This window comes from Bombina bombina, chromosome 4, assembly GCF_027579735.1.
Source record: "Bombina bombina isolate aBomBom1 chromosome 4, aBomBom1.pri, whole genome shotgun sequence".
Classification (NCBI taxonomy): Eukaryota; Metazoa; Chordata; class Amphibia; order Anura; family Bombinatoridae; genus Bombina; species Bombina bombina.
This window is the reverse complement of record NC_069502.1, coordinates 520,056,680-520,084,293: the sequence shown is the minus strand read 5'-3', so window position 1 is coordinate 520,084,293 and position 27,614 is coordinate 520,056,680. Positions and strand designations below refer to the sequence as shown.

The following is a 27,614-nucleotide window of genomic DNA, read 5'->3' as shown; positions in this document are numbered from 1 at the left end:
TTTAGCACTTCAGTTAAGAGTTTTATGCTACGGCATTGTAGTGTAAAACTCTTAACCTATTGACTTTAATATGCGGGTACCAGTCTTGACAGGAGGAGGGTGTACCGCTCACTTTTTGGCAGACTCGTAATACTGGCGCTATGCAAGTCCCATTAAAAAAAGAGGATACGCAATTTACGTAAGTGGATTTGCGGTATTTTCCAAGTCTGGCTAAAAAAGTGAGCGGTACACCTGTACCTGCAAGACTCGTAATACCAGTGGCCGTTAAAAAGCAGCGTTAGGGACCTCTTAACGCTGCTTTTTAAACCTAACGCACAACTCGTAATCTAGCCGTTAGTGTTTTGTGTATTTTGATACAATCTCTCATCACCTTAAATGGTTTCTGTCTGTGTAATTTCAATACAAAACTTAAATTTTCCCATAAAATATTATTTTTTGCAGAACATTTTCATTATAATTTTTATTGCGATTTAAACAATACGATTTGTACTGCATATTTTTATTTCAATATTTTATTTATTTATTTTTATATGATTTTTAAATTATGATTTTTTTTTTGTGATCCCTGTTGTTATGTTGATTGCCTTATGCCTAAATTATGGTTGATATGTGTATTTAAAGAGGTGATATTGCAGAAAGCAACCAATTAACCTCTCTCTTGTAATGGAATTTCCGAGATATATTAATTGAATTGTAGATTTAAGGTTTAGAGTGTAGCTTAATAATGTATTGCTGATATTATATTTTGCATTTAAGTTAGTCATTTTTTTTCTGCTCTATGAGATCCCTAAATTTCTCACAGTAAGTAATTATGTATTTATTTTTGTAAAATGATGATGGTCCACAGTCCTCCATAACATAGGGGATATATTTCCCGCCACTAGGAGGAGGTCAAGAACCCATACAAGAGCTTTAAAAAAAACCCCACCTCCCATCTTTATCTTAGTTTTGTTCTTGGTACTTACAGGAGATGGTTGAGAATAGAGGTTGTTCCAGCTACTTGAATATGGATTACAAATCCACAAACTCCACAGCTCCATATAATTATTGCAGTTTATTAAAACATCTTCTCACAAGCAGATACAAGATACACAAGCAACATTTCAGGATTTTATCCCTTAATCATGCTTATTGGCATCATGTGAGCATGATTAAGGGATAACATCCTGAAACCTCGCTTGTGTAATCTTGTATCTGCTTGTGAGAAGATGTTTTAATAAACTGCAATATTCATTTGGTGCTGTGGAGTTTGTTTGTGAATTTGTAGAAGGATTGCAGTCACCCTGTTTCCACATGCATCAGATTAACCCTAAGTGCTGTAAACTTTACTTTGGATATTCTATGCTTATGGATTACAAATTGGGAGCTCAGACCTATAAACCCAGAGTCAATGGGGAGTATAATTTGCAAAGAAGACAGAAAGAAGACACTCTTCACAGCAGCTGGAATTATTCAGGGACACAGGAATACCCTGCTATGTGCACAGCATTTTCCCTAATGGGACTTCAGCCATAGCTACCCTCAGGCATCTCAGGGACTTGTCCCTAGCCTCCTCTGAGGGACTACGGTATTTTCCTACTGTAATCCACTGCGGTACTCAATATCTGCACTGGAGGGGTTCTCTCCTGGAAACTGCTGAAGCTACATTGGCATAGATTGACTTGCCTGGTAAGCCAGTGGAGGGGTGGTGCGTAAGGTAAGTGTCTTTACACAGCAAAGACACAGCCCAGAGGTTATTTGTAGGTACTCTGACACAATGGGCATGAAAGGCGTAGGATGTATATAGGAAACATTAAAAGTTACGTTTTAAAAGATACAAGGGGCCGATTTATCATTTGTCTGGTAGACATGATCTGCTGTAGTGATCATGTCTGCCAGACATCGATAAATGCAGACAGCATACACTGTCGGCATTTATCATTGCACAAGCAGTGCTGGTAAATTGCTTGTCCAATGTCGCCCCCTGCATACGCTGATGGCATTTATCATTGCACAAGCAGTTCTGTAAACTGCTTGTGCAATGTCGCCCCCTGGAGATTTGCGGCCACTAGCAGGGGGTGTCAATCAACCTGATCGTATGAGATTAGGCGGTTTGATTTCCGCAGCCTCAGAGATGGCTGACAAGTTAAGGAGCAGTGGTCCTATGACTGCTGCTTCTTAACTCCTGTTTCTGGACAGCCTGAAGGCTCGCAGGGAAAACAGGGGTATTTGGCCCTATTTGGTCCATGATAAATCGGCCCCATTGTGTCTCCTTAACAACCTTGGGATTCCAAGTTTTTCATATTAATGCATATTCGAGTGGAGCGGGGTTGGCGGATCCTTTTTCCAACAGTGATGTCATCAGTCATTGCCAACAGATGCACACCACGGCAGAACTTGTGAAACCCTGAACTGTCATCTCATACAGCATCTACTGGAGGAAGAAAGCAAGGGAAGATGTCGGATCACCTTGGCAGCAACCTACGTAGGTATCCGTGACTTGACTGGCAGGTAGAGTGGCACAGGAGCTTCTAAAAATAAGAAGCTGGGAACAGGAGAGGTGTTTTCCCCCAGGTGAGACCAAGAAAAAAATACTGGTGAGTGAAACATATACGCTAAAAAGTATTGTGCTGTATACATTGTGACTCTTTTATAAATGGTTAAACCAATCTTGTTTACAAAAATTACTGAATGTGGTTACCATATGAGACTTTACATCAAGGGACTATACAAATTTTCCCAAGTTAGCACATAACTGCATACATTGTTTTCATATAGCGGACAGCAATTGGCATATTGTGTGTTTTATACAGGTATAGCGTAGCCAGAAGACTTAACTTGCTCTCCTCATGACACATTTTTTTTTCCATATCATGTCCCTAATGGTTCTACCATCATTGGGAACACTATTAGGGAAGCCTCTGACTCTGTACATCCCTCTGGCAGCTTTATGGGTATTTTTTGAGCACTTTTAATAATAAAGGTGTATGGCCCTTTAAGAGAACCGGCAACAGCTTAGTGATCAATGCACACCTTTAGGGACCCTGCACTATTTTGGAGTTTTATCCCTTTTTAATTGCTGGTTTTCTAGCCTCAGTTATATTAGAATGTGTGAATGCATTTTATCATTATTAGGCAGCGTTAAAAATAAATTGAGCTTCTGTATTGTAGGAGCCTAGCCTATGAGCAGATTTATCCTGAGAGAGGTTAAAACTCCAAAGAGCATGTCTCTCCCTGCAGAGTACTCCATTGCCATCTGTAGCTCAGTGCATGGAGGTAGTGGGTCTTATGGCAACCACTTCAAACACAGTTCCTTTTGCCTGCTTTCCCTTACGTCCCCTTCAACTATCCATGCTCAGTCAGTGGTCAAATAATAAAATCGGTCAGACAAGCTCTGTCTTGGTGGACTCAAAATGCTTCTTTGACCCTTGGGGCATCCTTTCTTTGTCCATGAATAGCCATTGTAACAATGGATGCCAGTCTATCAGGCTGGGAAGCAGTCTGGAGTTCTCAAAAGTCTCCTTTAAAAGGCAAGGTTACCAATAAACATTCTGGAACTTTGAGTGATTCTTCAAGCTCTTCAGACCTTTGTTGAAGGAGGAAAAATGCATCCATTTCTAGTCAGACAATATTACAGCAGTGGCCTATCATCAAGGAGGTATCCCCAGTCTATTGTCAATGCAGTAAGTCTCTCAGATTCTGTCCTGGGCAGAAAGGAATCAATGCTCCCTGTCAAACAACTGGGGAGTGAATTTCCTCAGCCATCAGTCTTTCAATCAGGACATATTCAATCAGCTGGCGAAAAAATGGGGCCTACCGGACATTGATCTGATGACTTCCAAAGTACTGTGCAAGATCAAGAGTTCCAAGGGCTCACATGGTAAACGCCTTGGTATGTCCATGGGAATTCCATCTAGCATACCTATTTCCTCTGTTTGTTTCTTTTTCTGAGAGTCATTGCTTGGATCAAACAGGAGTCAGCATCAGTAATATTAATTGCTCCAGCCTGACTCTGCAGAACCTGATCCTTAATGTCCCCTTGGACTCTTCCTCTGAGACAAGACCTGTTATCACAAGGTCCTCTTTTCTATCAGGATCTCAAATCTCTAGCATAAAACAATATACACTTGCCAAAGGTTTTACATTATAGGAAGCATTTTGCTTAATAATCATACCTTTCATTTTTGAGACACACATAAATAATTCATAGACATTTATCACATGTTCACTTATTATTCATATTGGTGTGTAGTGGTTGCAGCTGTCCTTTACAGAGGTTGTTGAGGCTCTATACTCACACTTATGTAGAATTAAATACTATATCATAGTTTGAGTGTGAAAAAACATTATTCCAAAAATATTATTATTATTTTGGTCTTGGAGGAATTTTTTTTTTTAAAAAAATGAACAAAGCAACCCAGAAGGCGCAAAAAAAACCTTCTCCCCACATTTGTCCATATATAATGGAAGATAAGGTGTTGTGCTAACAATATGCCAAGCACAATTAGAATTAATTAGTATTATAGGGCTAAATATGGGAACAAAGAAATTAAAGAAGTCATCTCTAGAGAATCAAGCTAGCCAATCAACAAATTTCCTTGGTGGAAGAAAACCATTTCTTCAGGACATATTCAAATTCTATTATCTACCTTTATATTTCCTATAAATAGATTGGAAGTGAAGTTGTTTTCTAAAGTGTTAGGATATAGCAGCTCTAGCACAAATTGAAAAGAAAAAGTTTAAACCTATTCAAATGTCATCCAGAGGATCCCAAGACTCACTATCAGCTCTCCCCCTGCATTACAGTTAATCTACAACCCCTACATTGATCCTAACTAACTGATCCTGCTCCTAACCTCAGTTAATCATAACTCATCTGGCCCCACTAGACTGTCACTCCTCATTACGTGATTCCCTACACACAATAACTCCTTAATGTTGATCCCCTAATGCAATCCCCAATGAGGGATAACACCACTTGCTTATCACACCCCTATCTAATTATCATTTAAGAGCTGAGCCCCTTCTTTCCAGTGTGGGACTCATACCCTGTTATAATGTCATACAAATGGCCCAAGCCACCTCTACAGGCTCAAACAGATATACCGGAGCATAGCCATTATACCAAGATTCCAGTAAGCTTTTGTACATGACTACACTCAGAATGTACTTGTCCCTATGCAAATGCTACAGACTACCTAAATGATGATTGACGCTCAAATAAAGTCACATATTTAGAATACTATTTAATATGTAAAGACTCAATGGTTTAAACATTGCTACAAATGTTATAAATCAAGGCATGTAATAACCTCTTATGATTGTATTATGTATTATTGTATTATGATTATGATTATATTATCAGGCCATATTATAAGACCATATATTCTGAAAACATTTTCTAGACTCAATTATTACATGATATTGCATGTAAATGTATTTTTCAGTGATCCATGTCTATAGAAACACATTTTAAGGGCTGGTAGGAAATCACCTTGAGTAAGAGGTTAAACATGATGCAAAATATGTTCAGCCGCACCTTGTGCATATTGGCATTTGCTGAAGGTGGCAAATGCTTGCCTACTACTCTCCCCTTGCCCCTTGCACCCCTAAACCTCAAGAGGATATGCAAATACTTAGCCACTATAGCACACACTAAGACAAAGCTTATATTTAATCTTCCTCTGTATTTACACATCAGCAGGTAAACGGAGTATTGCTATTAGAGTCTTTAGCACTTGTGCATGCTAGATAGGCTATTGACATTTATACAAAGCTAAATCAGTATGTATACCGCAAACACAGAAGCAGGATCTATGGTGAAAGAACTAATATGTTGTGGATTTCATTACATCCCTGAAAAAAAATTACTCTCTTCAGAAGACATATTGGTTTAGGTGTTTCTTCCATAAGGTATTTATGTTGCTACTCTTTTTTGAAGCCACTAGGAAAACTCTGTTAATCTGCATGATGCACACTAGCAGGCTAGCCATACCTCATTTACAATAGAATGTGTTGTACAAAGCATTGCAGTGTAGTAAAATACCATTTAACTTACATTTTGTTCCAGTATAAACAATAATATTTTTGACAGTGACTAAAAACAAGGGAGGAAAATTATAGTTGCATATGCAGCCCACATTCTCAGGCTTTGTTAGTCAGAATGAGGTAGCTGATATCCAGTAGGGGATAAGTCTACCTCACTCTGTCATCATACATACAACTACTACTTTAAAGGGTCAGTAAAAAACCTTGAGGTTATTATATCACATATTTAGTAATGTGTAATAAAACAACTTTGCAATATAATGTTATTATTTCTTTTGCCAAGCAATTTAAATTGGGAGTTTTTGCAATTCTCCGGGCTGAAAAAGCACCCTGCAGATTTATCAAGGCTAACCCTGCTACATGCACTTACTTAATTGGCACCAGCTGATAACAACTGAAAACATTTAATACTAAAATTATAACTCAAGCCCAGATCTGGGCCTCCAAATAAGGCAAATAATGGCATGAGTTAGGTTATTGAAAAACAGCTGCAGTAAACAAGGTTTTGAAAATGTTTAGATTTGACTGAGTTTTTTTTTATAGCAAGACAACATAAATGTATTTTAATTACATGGTATTTACTTTCCTTTTAAGTAGTTGTTGTGCCATTTGTTTGTTTTTTATCACACAGTGTATTATATCTAGATATAATAAACCTCAATAGCTTATTGTGTATAGTATGGAAACATATTGTATACTCCAATATATGTATCAATATGCTGATGGTGAAATTAGAGTTGGCAAGCACTCATTTCAATAAATGTGTATACTTAGTTAAATGAGCTATACCTGCATTCATCATGCATAAATTGCTACATGCAAAAAAGTATCATATAAAGAAAAGCAACAACATGCAAATGTCTTTGTGAAACAGTTCTCTAGTTGTTTCATTATTGTTGTAATATTTAAAAGGATATGAAACCCAAACATGTCTTTTGTGATTCAGAGAGCAGACAATTTTTAAAAAAAGTCTCAAATTTACTTCTAGTATCAAATTTGCTTTGTTCCTATGGTACTATGGGTGGAATAGATACCTAGGTAGGCGTCTGGAGGACTACATGGCAGGAAGTTGTGCTGCTATCTAGTGCTCATGCAAATGTATAACATTCTTGCATAACTGCTGCAGTATAGTGCTCCAGAAATGGGCCAGCTCCTAAGCATCCATCCCTGCTTTCCAAGAAAAGATACCAAGAGAACAAAGAAAAATGATTAATATAAGTAAATTAGAAAGTTGTTTAAAATTGCTTGCTCTATCTGAATCATGAAAGAAAAAAACTGGGTTTCATGTCCCTTTAAAGACGTCAGCTGGAGGAAACATAATCATACAATCAATTATTTTTTGAGATGTTAAATGCAATATTTTCACAGTAGCTATAAAGTGGCAATCAATGAATAATGGAAATAACTTTTTTTAAGTAATCAAGTAACAACATATTTAAAGCACTTAAATGTCCAAAAATAAATTGCTTCATTTTATTATTGCACTATTGCTTGTATATAACAATTTGTTTAACCTGTGTAAAGGGGTTAAATACATAGATAAAGTCAGCTTCAGAGCAGCAATACACTACTGGGAGCTAGCTTAACACATCTGATGAGCCAATGAAAAGAGAAAAATGTGTGCAGCCACCAATTTGGAGCTAGCTCCTAGTAGTAAATGGTATGTACATATTATTTTACAAGAAAGGATACCAAGAGAAGAAAGTAATTTTAAGAACAGAGCTGAATTGAAAGTGTTTTACAATCACATGCTCTGTCTGAATGACAAAGCTTTTTTTTTTTTAACTTTCATATCCTTTTAACATTTTTTTAATTGAGTGTTAAAGGGACACTGAACCCAAATTTTTTCTTTCATGATTCAGAAAGAGCATGCATTTTTAAGCAGCTTTCTAATTTAATCCTATTATCAAATTTTCTTTATTATCTTGGTATCTTTATTTGAAATGCAAGAATGTAAGTTTAGAGGCCGGCCCATTTTTGGTGAACAACTTGGGTTGTCCTTGCTGATTGGTGGATAAGTCTGATCCAAAAAAAGCTTAGATGTCTTCTTTTTCAAATAAAGATTTCAAGAGAACAAAGAAAAATTGATAATAGGAGTTAATTAGAAAGTTGCTTAAAATTGCATGCTCTATCTGAATCACAAAATAAAATTTAGGTTCAGTGTCCCTTTAAAGACTGTTAGGTGTTTGTAAACAGCCCTCAATTGTATGACTGTAACTATCTGGAAATAAACCTTCACTGCTCTCTGTGGATTTATCACGGAGTGAGTTTTATTTCTAAAGTTATCACTTTGTTAATGGCAAAAGTTACATTAGTTTTATTCTCATTGTTGCAGGGTTCATTACCTCAGCAGCACACAGTTTAATTGTACCAGAATGAAATGGTGAAGTTCAATGAGGTAAACTGATGTATTGACTTCCGAATCCAACCACATAATCCATGAGAGTTGTCACTTAAAATATGTGTAGTAATGTAATAACATGAATATTTACTTACAAATTACATGTTATTTTCATTGGTATCAGTTTGAACCCCCATTTCCAGTAATCACGAAATATTAACCTAGCATGGGAGATACTCAGCACACCCAAAAAACTGTTAATTATTTCAATTACACTGGGCTAGATTACAATTGGCGGGTTAAAGTTAGCCCGCGTTAAAGGGACACTGAACCCAACATTTTTCTTTCGTGATTCAGATAGAGCATGTAATTTTAAGCAACTTTCTAATTTACTCCTATTATCAAATGTTCTTCATTCTCTTGGTATCTTTATTTGAAATGCAATAATGTAAGTTTAGATGCCGGCCCATTTTTGGTGAACAACCTGGGTTGTCCTTGCCGATTGGTGGATAAATTAATCCACCAATAAAAAGTGCTGTCCAGAGTCTGAACCAAAAAATGCTTAGATTCCTTGTTTTTCAAATAAAGACAGCAAGAGAACAAAGAAAAAATGATAATAGGAGTAAACTAGAACGTTGCTTAAAATTGCATGCTCTATCTGAATCACAAAAGAAACATTTTTGGGTTCAGTTTCCCTTTAACTTGAGCATGTATTACAAGCTGAAAGTAAACGCGACCTCACAAGCGCAAACTAAATTTGCGCTTATCTGGTTAGAGTGGCTGAAGTCCTTGCATTAAAGGCTAGAGCTAAATTAAAAGTTGCTCCAAACACAATATACATACATTAAAATAAAGTGTTAAACTAATATATACACTATACAATAAAAAATTCATAATTATAAGGGTTACAAGTTATATGGTATATGACAAGATATTTGAATGGAAATAACTATTATGTATATATACATACATATACATTTCTATATATGCGTATATAGATGTATATATACATGTACATGTGTATTTATGTTTATATATACACATATATATGTATATATACTGTACATATGTATATATATTTTGGAGCCCTTACCACTCAAATGTCTAAAAACAAGAAAAATAATTTTTAATAAATTTTGATATTTAATAATGTGTTTTACAGTGTATGTACTGTAAATATTTTACATTCCAATGTTCTTCACATATGGGAAAATGTTCTATGTATTTTTAAAAAGATATTGCTATTTATATATATATCTTTTTTTTTTTTTTTTTACAAAAAATACATAAAATATTTATAGAACTATCTATTTAAAAATAAATAGAATTTTTTTTTCTCTGTCTGACGAACATTGGAATGTAAAATATTCATTACTATCTTGGTGTTAGTGCAGTTGGTCTAATGCGTGTCGAGTTAGTGCATGAGCGTTAAGTGATAGTTGTTTCTAGTTTGCTTGCTGTAAAGTCTATTAGGGGAAGTAGTTAACACGGTCGCAATATCCAAAGTCCTGTAGTTAGCGTGTATCGGCTTTTGCTCACATGTATACAATTTACTTTCAACTTGTAATACGTATGCTAACCTGCGCGAGTTAAAAGTTTACTACTGGCAATAATTGCGCACGGGCAAAAGCCCTAAATAGCGCACCACTTGTAATCTGGCACATTGTGTTTTATGACCTTTGTTCCATATTGGAGTTTGCTACATGAGATCAGAGCAAAGTTCTCACATGTGACCTAACAATTATTGTGTTGTAATTATAATTAAAAAAAATTACATTTTTGATTTATCTTTGGCCTAATTAACTTTGCAATAGCGGTATTATGGCTGCAGTTAAAGGCATGTTAAATTGTAATAATAAAGTGCTGTGATTTGGTAAAGCTTTTTATTATTGCATGAATGTTCACTGTTAACTATACATTTATTTAATGGTTAAAGGGATATAAAACAGTCTGTTTTATTGTTGTAATGAAGAAAACACATAGCAGTGAGTTATACTTACTTATTATTATTTGTAATTTAAAATGGATTTAAACATATATATATATATATATATATATATATATATATATATATATATATATATATATATATATATACACACTTTATTTGTGCAGTGTTCATTACTTCCTGTAATAGCCCATCAAGGGGGCTGTGGTCTCTGCATATTTAGCTTGATGTCATAAATCTTCTAGAGTAACATGAGCTGGCTTAGTGTTTAGTGAATGCAAGAGAAACATGCAATCTGTTTTGCCCATGTTCAGAAGAGGCAGAATGCAACTTGCGTAGTGAAACGCTAGGATTTACCATTGGTACAAATAAAGGGGACTTTCATTCAAGTATAAAATACTTAATTCTGGAAGCTCCTTTATTTGTTTGCAGCATTTGCCACACTGAGCTGCTGAGACAGCCAACGGCAGAACGCTATTTGGCTGAGAGGTGACGTTTCCACCTGTTAGCTAATAGCCGTGCTGGAAATCCAGCTTGGCACCAGCTAGCGCCAGATTTCACGCACGGCTATTGGCTAAGAGGTGGAAATGTCAGCTCTCAGCTAAATAGCATTCTGCTGTAGGCTGCTTTAACAGCTCAGTGTGGCAAATGCTGCAAACAAATAAAGGAGCTTTCAGCATGAAGTATTTTATACTTCATGACGGAAAGTCTGCCTTTATTTGTACCAATGGTAAATCCTAGCGTTTCACAAACGCTAGGATTTACCATCACTTTAAGTATCCCATATGTAGTATCACTTTTAGGTCTTAATATACTGAGGAATCCTATGTCAATCTCCAGTACATGAAAGCACCTCAGCTAAAATGTGTCTGTGTCTGCAAAGGTTCATTTGTTGTTAACTGTAAGGTATATGTTCTGTTTATAAGACATCAGCTGGTCTGGAAATTGCATATTATACATTTACAGGCAGCAAGCAGCAGAAAAGATTACAAGCAATTTGAGAAACCTAAGAAATGAAAAACTATGCAAAAAGATAATGATAACTAAGGGTCAGGTCAGATATTACTAAGCACCAAAAAAAGGAAGTCACTGATCATGCACCTTATATTAGCTAGCATTCTCAGATATCAGAGCAAACAGGTTGCTTAATACCTAGGTTTCCGAGAGGAGTACATCCTGAAGAGCTTCTGTTTATTACTACAAAGCTTACTGGGATGGAGGGGAAATAGAGGTTTAGGTTACTATGCATAGTGCTCTTATAAGACTGGTTAAGTCTCAGTGTTAAAAATTTCAAAAATGAAAGGCTGCATGCACAAACTTGTTAATGAGAAGATATTAACATGAAACCAAAGGGAACACATATTGGAAGTTTTTTGTTTTGCTTATTTGTTTTTAAATTTGAATCTCTATAGTATGCAGATTATTGAATATACAATAAAACAATTTGACATATTTAAAATATTACATAGAAATACTGTTTTCAAAAACCAACATTTTCAGAATGATTGTTTCTCAGTGTTCTGAAATAAGTTGATAGAACATTTAAAAGTAACATATGTATTTTTGTTAACAACAATATTTTTGCAAACATATACTGAGGCCAGTAGAAATGTTAAACTAGGTAGATTAGAGGTCCTATCATAAAAGTTTCATGTCTCTTTAAATTAAAAACACATCATTTTTAAATGGTACATAAAGGTATTTTCTACTAAACTGCTACCTTTAAACATGTATACCAGATAAAAAAGGTTAGGATTCTTACCTACCTTGTGCCCTTTATATAGACGTGTCATAGTTGAATTATCTCAGACTATGTGGCGAATAGATTAGGTCAGCGTGTACGTTTCATAGTCTGAAGTGATATGTCAGTACCCCAGCTGTACCAGGGGGTGGGTTGAGGTATCTGAATCTTTTTTTATTGATAAACTAATAAAATATTTTATGTCATGGAGACTATAAGAAGATAACCCTATCAAATTATTCAAATTAATTCATTTTACCATTAAATTCTCACTAACAACTATTGGTTTTAAATTTAGAGATGTTTTGATTAATTAGAGATTAGACAATCTAACAATTTCCATTTTACCATAAGCAACAGATTTGTTTAAAACAAAATGTATATAAATGTTTTTATTTATCACAATATCTGTTGATAAACGTCCCTATTTAATACTACATTTGAACCTTATTATGTAATATATATGATTTCAGCTTTTTGTGTGCAATGACTTACTTGCCTTATATGATGATTATATATTTACTTGTTTATATATACAAGCACATTATTTTATTTTTAAGCAACATTTAAGTACATGTTTTTTTTTTCGAAAGGTTTAAAATAAATCTCTGTACAACTCATTACATCCATGTCAAATAGTCAACTACCATTTTAGCACAGGTTAAGGCAATTTTAAATGTTCCATTTTTTCTCTCTTAATTACATGGGAACTTGTTTTTTTAATTTTTCTTTTCTTTAAAAAGCCATATCTTTTTTATTGCCTTTTTTTATTACAAATTTTTTTTTTGTAAAAAAAAAGTTTATAATAACACAAAGTAACATAAATATAAGTTTTTTTCTTGGTTATATTTATTGTTTGTGAATAAGTTTAAGTTATTCGTTGGTAGTTTTTTTACTTTTAGGCAATAGGGAGCCACAGTGTCACTTAAACCAATAATATTGCTTAGCAAAGGAGTACCTTGATGATTATATTTGAATAAAACAGGGCTTTAATTCTACAGGAAACTAGAGGTGTTTTATAGGTATGCCATAAAGTCTTAAGTTGTATTTGCTTTTATCAGTTGTTTAGATTTTTAAGTTTTTACATTTCTTTTGGCTAAAAAAAAAATACAAAACAAGCTATAGATACTTATTGTGGGTAAAGTATAGGTTATATTGTTGGTGTCTATTTTAATATAATTTTTTAAAATCAAATACATTTTAAGCTAGAAATATATGTATCATATAAATTACATAGTCGCAATTTTAATTTTGAGTGTTATTTGATTCCTTGTCAAACTTGATACTTTTTTTTTATCAGTTTAGAGTTAATGTTTTTTATTTTATTTGTTTTGTTAGTATTACTGTATTTACAGCAACTGTAACAGTTTTGTTCAAAATGTACCAACAAATACTATTTTATTTTTTCTGATAATAATGGTAACTTAAATAAGTTAATGGGGTTGAAGAATAAATAGCCAATATATTATAAAGGAAAGGTAGTGTAAACCAAAATATATTACTATATAGTTACAATTAAACAATTACCTTTATGTTATGTTATCTTGCTGAAATTTCTATCAAATAATTTAACAAATATGTGTCTGTAACTATGTCTGAGTTTTTATTAAATTTATAATAAACTGTTATTATGAGTACTGGTGTTTCATTTTATTTCACTAGGTAATACATTCTTGTATATGTACTCTTTTATAAACCATATTATCCCATAACTGTATTAATATCTAAAGTGTGCGTGTGTTAGGGTTTGCATCAATGACATTTTTTTAATTTGAGAATACTGATGTGTAATTGAGAATTTACTAGGTGATACATTTTTGTAATTACTACTTTACATATATATTCTATCATGTTAAACCTCACTATAGTAAGCAGATATCACAGAATAGCACTGGAATTTGTATGCTTCTATGGGTTGTGCTTTATACTTCACATTTATAATATATCATTTTGAAACATAACTTCTTTCCCTGTTCATTAACACAATATATTGCAGACAGTAATTGCATTTAAAACATAAGAAACTATTTTTATTTACCAATAAATATCTTCCTATTCCATATGACAGCAAATGGAAATAAGCAATTAATGACTAGATAGATATGTGGCAGATATAAAATTATCTTCAAATGAATAAATCTTGGTTTATAATAATGGCAATGAACCAAATATTGAGGAACATAGAATAATCAAAAAGCAAGATAAGAGTATAGTATCATGAAACATACTTTAAAAAAATATATACTTTGAAATGAAGCATCAGCCTATAGAAATATTTATCTGATTATAAACAGAAGCAATATAAGTACCAGTGATCCTCTTTTAGAAATGCTCTGCCAGACCCTTATTGTTAGGAATGCATAATGAATCTGCTATTTCCTGTACTGTACTTAGCTATTGATATTTTGTTCATCTTTCTCATGTGTGGGTGAAAAACAAATAAAGCCTCTGTTTTATGCTCAAGTATAACATAGGGGCTTGTATCCTGAAACACTGTTGAACTTAATAAAATTTTTGGAGGGTGGCCCCAAAATGTCATATATAATTATGTTTCTGACTCTACCACCTCTCCAAAGAAAGACATAAACCACATGAAAAAATATCTGCATTTACTCATTTCCAAATGCTGCCATGTTGGAACGTGAGGAACATAAAAATGTACATTTATTATCAGTATTAAATGTTTTTATGTCCGTTTATAATAATATATGTATAGAAACTTGTATGATTTTTTCATGGGAAGGAATGGAGAAAATATCTGGATCATCTACCTGCTCTGTTTAATCATATAATAACCTGAGAAGGAAAATGCTGACATATCGAACTGTCAGTCACTAATTGTAATCACTTTGTAGCCTGTGCGTTGAATTAGATAAGAGATAAAAATGATTTAAAGATCTTTCATTGACCTACGGGAATTTAAGTCATATGCAGCATAAAGGGGCAAAAAGCCTAGAGCTTCAAGGGAATTAAACTAAGTTTTGATGAATAGGGAAAATGCTATATTTAATGCAGAGCAGAGTCTTGTTCAACAGAATGGGAATCAAGCAGTAGTCAGCAGAATAATGCTTAAAGGGACATGAAACCAAAAAATGTTTCTTTCATGACTCAGAGAAAGTGTGCAATATTAAACAACTTTCTAATTTACTTCTATTGTCTAAGTTGCTTCATTATCCTGATATACTTTGTTGAAAAGCATATCTGGTAGCTGCTGATTGGTGGCTGCACACAGATGTGTGCAGCCACCATGTGCTATTTCTTCAACAAAGGATATCTAAAGAATTAAAGGGATATTCCAGCCAAATTTGGAATCCACATGGATGAAAAAGTGAATTTAAGTATGCATTGTGCACCAGCATTTAAAAAAAAAAAAAAAAGCACTTGCTCAGAGAGCCTACTCAGCCTAAGGTGCTTGTGCCATCTGGTAATGACTCAATTTGTTAATTGCTGTCATGATACAAGACCCACTAGTGCTCTGAGCAGCTGCAGTATTTAAAATGCTGGAACACTGAGAATTTCTAGCTATGCCTCACATGCACATGCAGAGAAAATGTTAACACTAAAACAGTGATAACTTTTACTAGAACCATATTTGCCAATACATGTATATTACAAATACAGTATGTTTCTATTCAAATATGTAATTCATCTATGTGCTTTTAAATTTTGACTAGAATGTTCCTTTAAACAAATTAGATAATAGAAGTAAATTGGAATATTTTTTAAAATTGTATTCTCTATCTGAACCATGAAAGAAACATTTTGGGTTTCATGTTCAATTAAAGGGACACTAAACCCAAAATATTTCTTTCATGATTCAGGCAGAGAATACAATTTTAAACAACATTTCAATTTACTTGTATTATCTGATTTGCTTTATTCTTTAGATATCCTTTGTTGAAGAAATAACAATGTGCATGGATGAGCCAATCACACAAGGCATCTATGTGCATCCACCCATCAGCAACTACTGAGCCTATCTAGATATGCTTTTCAGCAAAGGATATAAAGAGAATTAGGCAAATTAGATAATAGAAGTACTGTAAATTAGAAAGTTGTCTAAAATAACATGCTCTTTCTAAATCATGAAAGAAAATTTTTCGGTTTCATGTCCCTTTAAGTTTCATTCAGCTGAACATGAACACATATGAGTTGACTTAAATAGCAATTAATTGTACAGCTTCATACGTGTGCAGAAAAGTCTATCTGATTAGGACTAAACTACATTCAACTCAACAAGAAATAAGTTGTACTTAGCTGAATAGAAAAGAAAGTTGCATTCATCTCATTTGTAGATCTGATATGTTCAGCTGAATAGTGGTAAAGATGTTTCTATACAGCTAAACTAAGTGAAGATTTATAATCTAAAAAGTTAAAGGCACTCTGTCATTTAAAAACAAATTATTAGTCTTTGTGTTTAAGAGTGCAAATAACACATGTGAATGTGTGTGTCATTAAACTAATTTGTGTTACGTTGTGTTTATGTGGCAGTGAAAAACTTTGTGTGTATAGTGTGTCACATATTAGCACCCCCGCCATCACACAAAGACACAAGCTATTACTTAAATAGTTATTTAATGTAGTTTATGTAATCAGTTTTAAGGTATTAAAAGGAATGTACTTGTTTGGTAAATATATATAGGGGCAATGTTTTAAGGGCCATTACATTCAAAACATAATCATCCATAAATGAGCGACTTTATAAGCTTTTTCTTCTGTTATGTGTGATCAGTCCACGGGTCATCATTACTTCTGGGATATAACTCCTCCCCCAACAGGAAAATGCAAGAGGATTCACCCAGCAGAGCTGCATATAGCTCCTCCCCTCTACGTCACTCTCAGTCATTCTCTTGCACCCAACGACTAGATAGGATGTGTAAGAGGACTATGGTGATTATTCTTAGTTTTTATGACTTCAATCAAAAGTTTGTTATTTTACAATGACACCGGAGTGTGTTATTGCCTCTCTGGCAGAGTTTGAAGAAGAATCTACCAGAGTTTTACTATGATTTTAGCCGGAGTAGTTAAGATCATATTGCTGTTCTCGGCCATCTGAGGAGAGGTAAAAACTTCAGATCAGGGGACAGCGGGCAGATGAATCTGCATAGAGGTATGTAGCAGTTTTTATTTTCTGACAATGGAATTGATGAGAAAATCCTGCCATACCGATATAATGTCATGTATGTATACTTTGCACTTCAGTATTCTGGGAATGGTACTTCACTGGAATTACTCTGTAAAAAGTACATAAGAATTTTTTTTTTTATATGTATTGATTATGTTAAACGTTTTTGCTGGAATGTAGAATCGTTTACATTTAGTGAGGTACTGAGTGAATAAATGTTTGGGCTATTTTTCCACTTGGCAGTTGCTTATTCTAATTATGACAGTTTCGTTTCTCCCTCACTGCTGTGTGTGAGGGGGAGGGGCCGTTTTTGGCGCTCTTTGCTACGCATCAAAATTTCCAGTCAGTTGCTCATTGTATTTCCTGCATGATCCGGTTCATCTCTACAGAACTCAGGGGTCTTCAAAACTTCTTTTGAGGGAGGTAGATTCTCTCAGCAGAGCTGTGAGAATTATATATTGACTGTGATAAAAAAACGTTACTCTGTAATTTTTTTTTTTTTTTTTTTTTTTCTGCTTCAGATTTAATTAATTTTGCTTTGCTAATGGGAAACCTTTGCTAAAGTTGTGTTGTTTACAAGGATTGATGCTATAACTGTTTTTCAGTTTATTATTTCAACTGTCATTAATCGTTTAGTGTTTCTTTGAGGCACAGTACGTTTTTATTAAATAAAATTGTAGCCAAGTTGCAAGTTTATTTGCTAGTGTGTTGAACATGTCTGATTCAGAGGAAGATACCTGTGTCATTTGTTCCAATGCCAAGGTGGAGCCCAATAGAAATTTATGTACTAACTGTATTGATGCTACTTTAAATAAAAGCCAATCTGTACAAATTGAACAAATTTCACCTAACAGCGAGGGGGAGAGTTATGCCGACTAACTCGCCTCACGTGTCAGTACCTGCATCTCCCGCTCGGGAGGTGCGTGATATTGTGGCGCCCAGTACATCTGGGCGGCCATTACAGATAACATTACAAGATATGGCTACTGTTATGACTGAAGTTTTGGCTAAATTACCAGAACTAAGAGGCAAGCGTGATCACTCTGGGGTGAGAACAGAGTGCGCTGATAATACTAGGGCCATGTCTGATACTGCGTCACAGCTTGCAGAGCATGAGGACGGAGAGCTTCATTCTGTGGGTGACGGTTCTGATCCAAACAGATTGGATTCAGATATTTCAAATTTTAAATTTAAATTGGAGAACCTCCGTGTATTACTAGGGGAGGTGTTAGCGGCTCTGAATGATTGTAACACAGTTGCAATACCAGAGAAAATGTGTAGGTTGGATAAATATTTTGCGGGTACCGGCGAGTACTGATGTTTTTCCTATACCTAAGAGACTTACTGAAATTGTTACTAAGGAGTGGGATAGACCCGGTGTGCCGTTCTCACCCCCTCCAATATTTAGAAAAATGTTTCCAATAGACGCCACCACACGGGACTTATGGCAAACGGTCCCTAAGGTGGAGGGAGCAGTTTTCTACCTTAGCTAAGCGTACCACTATCCCGGTTGAGGATAGCTGTGCTTTTTCAGATCCAATGGATAAAAAACTAGAGGGTTACCTTAAGAAAATGTTTGTTCAACAAGGTTTTATATTGCAACCCCTTGCATGCATCGCGCCGGTCATGGCTGCTGCAGCATTCTGGATTGAATCTCTGGAAGAGAACATTAGTTCAGCTATGCTGGACGAGATTACGGACAGGTTTAGAGTCCTTAAACTAGCTAATTCTTTCATTTCGGAAGCCGTAGTACATTTAACCAAACTTACGGCTAAGAATTCAGGATTCGCCATTCAGGCACGCAGAGCACTGTGGCTAAAATCCTGGTCAGCTGATGTTACTTCTAAATCTAAATTGCTTAATATACCTTTCAAGGGGCAGACCTTATTCGGGCCCGGGTTGAAGGAGATTATCGCTGACATTACAGGAGGTAAAGGCCATGCCCTGCCTCAGGACAAAGCCAAAGCTAAGACTAGACAGTCTAATTTTCGTTCCTTTCGTAATTTCAAAGCAGGAGCAGCATCAACTTCCTCTGCACCAAAACAGGAAGGAGCTGTTGCTCGTTACAGACAAGGCTGGAGACCTAATCAGTCCTGGAACAAGGGCAAGCAGGCCAGGAAACCTGCTGCTGCCCCTAAGACAGCATGAATCGAGGGCCCCCGATCCGGGACCGGATCTGGTGGGGGGCAGACTTTCTCTCTTCGCCCAGGCTTGGGCAAGAGATGTTCAGGATCCCTGGGCGCTAGAGATCATATCTCAGGGATACCTTCTGGACTTCAAATTCTCTCCCCCAAGAGGGAGATTTCATCTGTCAAGGTTGTCAACAAACCAAATAAAGAAAGAGGCGTTTCTACGCTGCGTACAAGATCTTTTATTAATGGGAGTGATCCATCCGGTTCCGCGGTCGGAACAAGGACAAGGGTTTTACTCAAATCTGTTTGTAGTTCCCAAAAAAGAGGGAACTTTCAGGCCAATCTTGGATTTAAAGATCCTAAACAAATTCCTAAGAGTTCCATCGTTCAAAATGGAAACTATTCGGACAATTTTACCCATGATCCAAAAAGGTCAGTACATGACCACAGTGGATTTAAAGGATGCTTACCTTCACATACCGATTCACAAGGATCATTACCGGTATCTAAGGTTTGCCTTTCTAGACAGGCATTACCAATTTGTAGCTCTTCCATTCGGATTGGCTACGGCTCCAAGAATCTTCACAAAGGTTCTGGGTACTCTTCTAGCGGTCCTAAGACCGCGAGGAATTTCGGTAGCTCCATACCTGGACGACATTCTGATACAAGCTCCAAGCTTTCAAACTGCCAAGTCTCATACAGAGTTAGTACTGGCATTTCTAAGGTCGCATGGATGGAAGGTGAACGAAAAGAAGAGTTCTCTCTTTCCACTCACAAGAGTTCCCTTCTTGGGGACTCTGATAGATTCTGTAGAAATGAAGATTTACCTGACAGAAGACAGGTTAACAAAGCTTCAAAATGTATGCCGTGTCCTTCATTCCATTCAACACCCGTCAGTAGCTCAATGCATGGAGGTGATCGGCTTAATGGTAGCGGCAATGGACATAGTACCTTTTGCTCGCCTACATCTCAGACCTCTGCAATTGTGCATGCTAAGACAGTGGAATGGGGATTACTCAGATTTGTCCCCTACTCTGAATCTGGATCAAGAGACCAGAAATTCTCTTCTATGGTGGCTTTATCGGCCACATCTATCCAGGGGGATGCCATTCAGCAGGCCAGACTGGACAATTGTAACAACAGACGCCAGCCTACTAGGTTGGGGCGCTGTCTGGAATTCTCTGAAGGCTCAGGGTTTATGGAATCAGGAGGAGAGCCTCCTTCCAATAAACATTCTGGAATTGAGAGCAGTTCTCAATGCCCTTCTGGCTTGGCCCCAGTTAACAACTCGGGGGTTCATCAGGTTTCAGTCGGACAACATCACGACTGTAGCTTACATCAACCATCAGGGAGGGACAAGGAGCTCCCTAGCAATGATGGAAGTATCAAAGATAATTCGCTGGGCAGAGTCTCACTCTTGCCACCTGTCAGCAATCCACATCCCGGGAGTGGAGAACTGGGAGGCGGATTTCTTGAGTCGTCAGACTTTTCATCCGGGGGAGTGGGAACTTCATCCGGAGGTCTTTGCCCAAATACTTCGACGTTGGGGCAAACCAGAGATAGATCTCATGGCGTCTCGTCAGAACGCCAAACTTCCTCGCTACGGGTCCAGATCCAGGGATCCGGGAGCGGTTCTGATAGATGTTTTGACAGCACCTTGGACCTTCGGGATGGCTTATGTGTTTCCACCCTTCCCGATGCTTCCTCGATTGATTGCCAGAATCAAACAGGAGAGAGCATCAGTGATTCTAATAGCGCCTGCATGGCCACGCAGGACTTGGTATGCAGATCTAGTGGACATGTCATCCTGTCCACCTTGGTCTCTACCTCTAAAACAGGACCTTCTGATTCAGGGTCCATTCAAACATCAAAATCTAACTTCTCTGAAGCTGACTGCTTGGAAATTGAACGTTTGATTTTATCAAAACGTGGTTTTTCTGAGTCGGTTATTGATACCCTGATACAGGCTAGGAAGCCTGTTACCAGAAGGATTTACCATAAGATATGGCGTAAATACCTATCCTGGTGCGAATCCAAAGGTTACTCTTGGAGTAAGGTTAGGATTCCTAGGATATTGTCCTTTCTACAAGAAGGTTTAGAAAAGGGTTTATCGGCTAGTTCATTAAAGGGACAGATCTCAGCTCTGTCCATTTTGTTGCACAAGCGTCTGTCAGAAATTCCAGACGTCCAGGCTTTTTGTCAAGCTTTAGCTAGGATCAAGCCTGTGTTTAAAACTGTTGCTCCGCCATGGAGTTTAAACCTGGTTCTTAACGTTTTACAAGGAGTTCCGTTTGAACCCCTTCATTCCATTGATATAAAGTTGTTATCTTGGAAAGTTCTATTTTTAACGGCTATTTCTTCGGCTCGGAGAGTCTCTGAGTTATCAGCCCTACATTGTGATTCTCCTTATTTGATTTTTCATTCAGATAAGGTAGTTCTGCGTACAAAACCTGGGTTCTTACCTAAGGTAGTCACTAACAGGAACATCAATCAGGAGATCGTTGTTCCTTCTTTGTGCCCGAATCCTTCTTCAAAGAAGGAACGTCTTCTGCACAATCTGGATGTAGTTCGTGCCCTCAAGTTCTATTTGCAGGCAACTAAGGAATTTCGACAAACGTCTTCCCTGTTTGTCGTGTACTCTGGTCAGAGGAGAGGTCAAAAGGCTTCGGCTACCTCTCTTTCCTTCTGGCTTCGTAGCATAATTCGTTTAGCCTATGAGACTGCTGGACAGCAGCCTCCTGAAAGAATTACAGCTCATTCTACTAGAGCTGTGGCTTCCACTTGGGCCTTTAAGAATGAGGCCTCTGTTGAACAGATTTGCAAGGCTGCAACTTGGTCTTCGCTCCATACTTTTTCAAAATTTTACAAATTTGACACTTTTGCTTCTTCGGAGGCTATTTTTGGGAGAAAGGTTCTTCAGGCAGTGGTTCCTTCTGTATAATGAGCCTGCCTAGCCCTCCCGTCATCCGTGTACTTTTGCTTTGGTATTGGTATCCCAGAAGTAATGATGACCCGTGGACTGATCACACATAACAGAAGAAAACATAATTTATGCTTACCTGATAAATTCCTTTCTTCTGTTGTGTGATCAGTCCACGGCCCGCCCTGTTTTTTAAGGCAGGTAAATATTTTTTAAATTATACTACAGTCACCACTTCACCCTTGGTTTCTCCTTTCTCGTTGGTCCTTGGTCGAATGACTGGGAGTGACGTAGAGGGGAGGAGCTATATGCAGCTCTGCTGGGTGAATCCTCTTGCATTTCCTGTTGGGGAGGAGTTATATCCCAGAAGTAATGATGACCCGTGGACTGATCACACAACAGAAGAAAGGAATTTATCAGGTAAGCATAAATTATGTTTTTTTTGCAGTTCCATATTGTATTGCTGATATAATGTAAAAAAATAAAATGTAATATCCCTATAAATCTCATTCAGACTAATGAAATGTAAGACATATTAAAGGGGTTAAGAGAACTTGTGCACAATTAAATAGAAAAAAAACATGTTGACCTAATTTTATTGTTAAATGGTAGCGAAGTTGTTTTTATTTGACTAAACTAGAGTGTGGTAAAGGTCTGCTGAAGAGGAATAAAATCATGTTTCTTTCATGATTCAGGTAGAGTACGCAATTTTAAACATCTTTCCAATTTACTTCTGAGATCTAATTTGTTTTGTTTTTTTGGTATCCTTTGTTGAAAATAATACCTAGGTAGGCTCATGAGCTGCTGATTGGTGGCTGCATATATATATGCCTCATCCAATGTGTTCAGCTAGCTCCCAGTAGTGCATTGCTGCTTTTTCAACAAATGATACCAAGAGAATTTAGCCAACTAGATCATATAAGTAAATTGAAAAGTTGTTTAAAATTGTATTCTTTATCTGAATCATGAAAGAAATATTTTGGGCTTCATGTCCCTTCAAATGGAGATGAAACAGCACTAGATATAATGTTGTATTCATAGCATATATTAGCCTGGGGATAGTATGTAGATGTATTTTTTTTAAATTATGCTAGTTGTTTAAATATTGAAGAAATAAGTGTAAAGTTTTAGTTTCTAGAAAGTAATGGGTGCCGCCATGTTGCAACCTGAGTTTCTATGTTTAATCTCTTCTGCTGAGTAAAGTGGGCAAACAATGACCCTGTGCAATATTGAAGTAACAGGGTTTATCAAAACTTAAACATTGCTAGATTTAAAGGGACATTATACACTCATTTTTTCTTTGCATAAATGTTTTGTAGATGATCTATTTATATAGCCCATAAAGTTTTTTTTTTAAATAAATGCATAGTTTTGCTTATTTTTAAATAACATTGCTCTGATTTTCAGACTCCTAACCAAGCCCCAAAGTTTTATGTGAATACGCTCGACTACCTACTCCAGCTTGCTCCTGTTTGTGTAAAGGGTCTTTTCATATGCAAAAGGGGGAGAGGGAAGTGTCTTATTTCCCACTTGCAGTGGGCTTTCCAGCAACCTTTTCAACAGAGCTAAACTGAGAGCTTCTAAGTAAGTTTTTAAACAGTTTTATACTGGATTTTTATATCAGTATCTGTGCATCTTATTCTTTATAGTAGTGTCTATTACATGCAGTTATATGAAAATGAGTGTATACTGTCCATTTAATACAGTCAATGTTTGTACACTTTATCTGTCCCTAACTGTCTTAAGCAAAAAGATTAGATAAGGGAAAGGACGTGGTGGCACCTGTTACTTTATAGAAATGTAAGCTCAGAGATTTCAAAGTTAAATTACAGGATAATGGGCAAAATAAATAATTAAAAGGACATGAAACTCAATTTGTCTTTCATAATTTAGAAAGAGAATGCAATTTTAAACAAATTTCCAATTTACTTCTATTTTCTAATTTTCTTAATTCTCTCAATATTCTTTGTTGATAGATGCCTCGTGTGATTGGCTCACCCATGTACATTGCTATTTCTTCAACAAAGAATATCTAAAGAATGAAGCAAATTAGATGATAGAAGTAAACTGTAATATTGTTTAAAAATGTATTCTCAATCTGAATCATGAAAGAACTATTTTGGGTTTCATGTCCCTTTAACCCTTTGAGTGCTAAGCACTTTCCCACCTGGGTGCTAAGGTGATTGAAGTTTTTTTTTTTTATTTTAATTTTTTAATTTTTTTTTTTTAACTTTTATATATTTTTTTTCAGATCCCCAAGACTTACATCAAATAAGTGGGTCTTGGGGGTCTGTAGCTGCTTAGATGCCTGAGATACAGGCGTCTAAGCAGCATGCCCCCTTTCCCTATACTTTGTATTGTCAGTTTGTTAATAAAGTTGCGCGTGACGTCACCACGCAAAACAGGAAGCCCCGGCGATGCCTGTCACTATGCAGGTCTGATCGGAGCGGGTGGGAGCCCCCAGATCTCCCTCAATGTGAGAGAGTGCTAGCGACGGCTCTGAGCCGTCGTTAGCACCAGAGTGGGAAACTCTGTGACGGCTCAGAGCCGTCGTTAGCACTCAAGGGGTTAAAGTATATTGCAAAATTTCTCAACGTGTTTAATGTCTTGTAAATCTAACATCATGTTATGATGAATCTGACAAGTATGTTTAGCTGAACCGGGAAAAAATTACAGTTAAAATGGCTAATTAACCATCAACTGTATGGGAGTCTGGCCATTTTTAGGCACATAGTTAAGTCAATATATTATTTGTTGTTTCACCTAAATGATGACATTTAAAATGTATTACAGTTTGACAAATTAATATTCCAGTGATATTTTCTTGTCAGGCTTGCAGAGACATATCTGTTTCTAGCCGCAGAGCTGGTCGAATTGTCGGAATGAGCCACTGAGAATTAGAACAAGTAGTATGCAAATGGCACTGCTGTATTCGTTTCATTTTAGATTTTAATAGCCTCTTCTTGACATTTTATTTAATTTCAGATATATTTTCATCATATTTAGAATGTTACTTATTCATATGCACAGAACATCTTTGATTTAACAGCCATATAAAATGGTTTATTTTAACTTAAATTCATTTGAGTACCATTATGTACTATTTTAATCATATCAATTATTTTTGTAACTAAAAGGTTAGAAAGTAGCAGTCTTAATACTTTACCAAACATGTTAATATATGTATGCAGATTAAATATATATATATATACATACACACACTTTTTTTTTTTTTTAACTTACGTTTAAATCAATTAAATATAATATAAAATGGATACGAACCTGCCAGTTGTCTCGCCTTGTTCTTTCCTTCAGGTATTAGTAAATGAAAGAAAAACATGTAATTAAGCAAATTGTATTAATTATTGTTATGGTTTACAAACAATGCATTAGATATTTGCAAAACTTTAAACAAACATATTAATTGATTTACAGACCATACAACATTCAATGAAGCTCATCAGCAGATATCAAACGCTAAAGCAAAATAACATTCTCTCAAAAACCTCTGTAACATGCAACATGCTCAGTACATACCAATGCAGAATGAGTTGGCAAAGCACTTAAGCAAGCAAAATGCATTGCTGATACATACTTAACAGAAAGCTGTAGACTATAAAATAAAGGTATCTGCAGTGATGAAGTTGATTTCAGTCAATTGAGATGTCAATTTATATTTTAATGTCACAAATTCAAATATACATTTTGCAATAAACATTGCTTAAACTGTTATTAAAAAGAAGAGATTTTTATGTTCTAACTTCTTAAATTTATCAGTGTTTGTCCATCAGTTTCTCTTTATAGTAACAAAAAAATAGAATTTCCCCAGGCTCCAAGTTAATTTGTTTTAGTTTAAAACTACATATAAATTTGCCCTTTTTGGCAAGTTTGTTTTCTCCATGCAAAAAATGATTGTACATATCTGCCTACCAGTGTTCAAAATAAATAAAAATTATATATATATATATATATATATATATATATATATATATATATATATATATATATATATATATATATATATATATATATATATATGTTATTGGACTTAAAGGAACAGTCTACTCCAAAATTGTTATTGTTTAAAATGATATATAATCCATTTATTACCCATTCCCCAGTTTTGTACAACCAACACTGTTATATTAATATACTTTTTACCTCTGTGATTACCTTATATATAAGCCTCTGCAGACTCCCTCCTTATTTCAGTTCTTTTGACAGACTTGTATTTTAGCTCACTCATAAGTACCTCCACGGGAGCGAGCACAATGTTATCTATATAGCACACATGAACTAGCCACTGTCTAGCTGTGAAAAACTGTCTAAATGCAGTGAGATAAGAGGTGGCCTTTATGGGTTTAGGAATAAATGCCTAGGTTTAGCTTTCAACAAAGCAAATTTGATGATAAAAGAAAATTGGACAGTTGTTTAAAATTGCATGTTCTATCGAAATCATTAAAGTTTAATTTTGACTAGACTGCCCCTTTAACATTACATAGTTTATGTTCAAAAGAATGGCGTGTTCATAGCAGAAACAAATGCAGTGAACTTTTGTTGATTTAACAGCTTTTGCCCTGTTTTATGCAATCAGATGTATCTTTTTATGTTGTTGTTGATAAACTACATCTCTATAGACACACATGTATTTAGGTTACTACTCACCACGCTATTGTTTTGTTGTGCCTGCAGCTCTCTTCAAAGTCAGTCTCTTATTTTAACCCTTCAAAAGTGCTGGTTAGTGAAGTTCTTGGAATGTTACTATTTTTATACCTTGTGACTGCAGTGGTGCACATTCACAGATCTGTGACATTATTGGCTATTTGACAATGGCATCACCAGGGGGTCAGATAGGAATAGTGCCCCACTGTCCCCCCAACATAATGGCTGCCCCCCATGTGCCCCCCAACTGTGACAATCACTTGATTTTTCCACCACCTCACTTTACAGGATTACCTCAGCCCTGCCCCATCCTGCCCACAGAACACCAAGTCTCACCTCTCTTGTCATGGTTTTGCCTAAAAAACACTGGCAAGCTTCTGGGAATACACAATAATTAAGCCCTGAAATGATACTGCTTTTTGATAAGATGTATTGTGCACTTCAATTTAGTGTATCAATACAGAGTGGGAGATGTTCATTTTTGCAGTGGCTACATTTTTTTAAAATTATTTATTATGTAACTTGTAAACCGTGTAAAATGCAAAATTATAACACTTCTGCTTTATATTGTACAAGCTAATCCAAAGTATTAGGTACATCTGTCAAAAGGCCAGTAACATCACTGATTTGTGAAAGCACATTTCCTTTATCACAGGATGCAACAATAAATGCATATCAAGATGGAGGTGTCCAGCATAATTATGCAGCTCTTTTCCAA

The 27,614-nt window shown here is 35.8% G+C and overlaps 1 protein-coding gene across 1 annotated transcript in view; it reads right to left on the bottom strand.

Annotated features, from left to right (window-relative positions):
- The window catches only part of KCNQ5 (potassium voltage-gated channel subfamily Q member 5), a 433,357-nt gene that overhangs the window by 136,170 nt on the left and 269,573 nt on the right, over positions 1–27,614 (bottom strand). Inside the window, exons 12-13 of the mRNA XM_053711999.1 lie at positions 25,517–25,543; positions 11,469–11,525 (exon numbers count right to left, since the gene is read on the bottom strand). Coding sequence (XP_053567974.1) covers positions 11,469–11,525; positions 25,517–25,543 — 84 coding nt within the window. The remainder of the gene's footprint in view (positions 1–11,468; positions 11,526–25,516; positions 25,544–27,614) is intronic.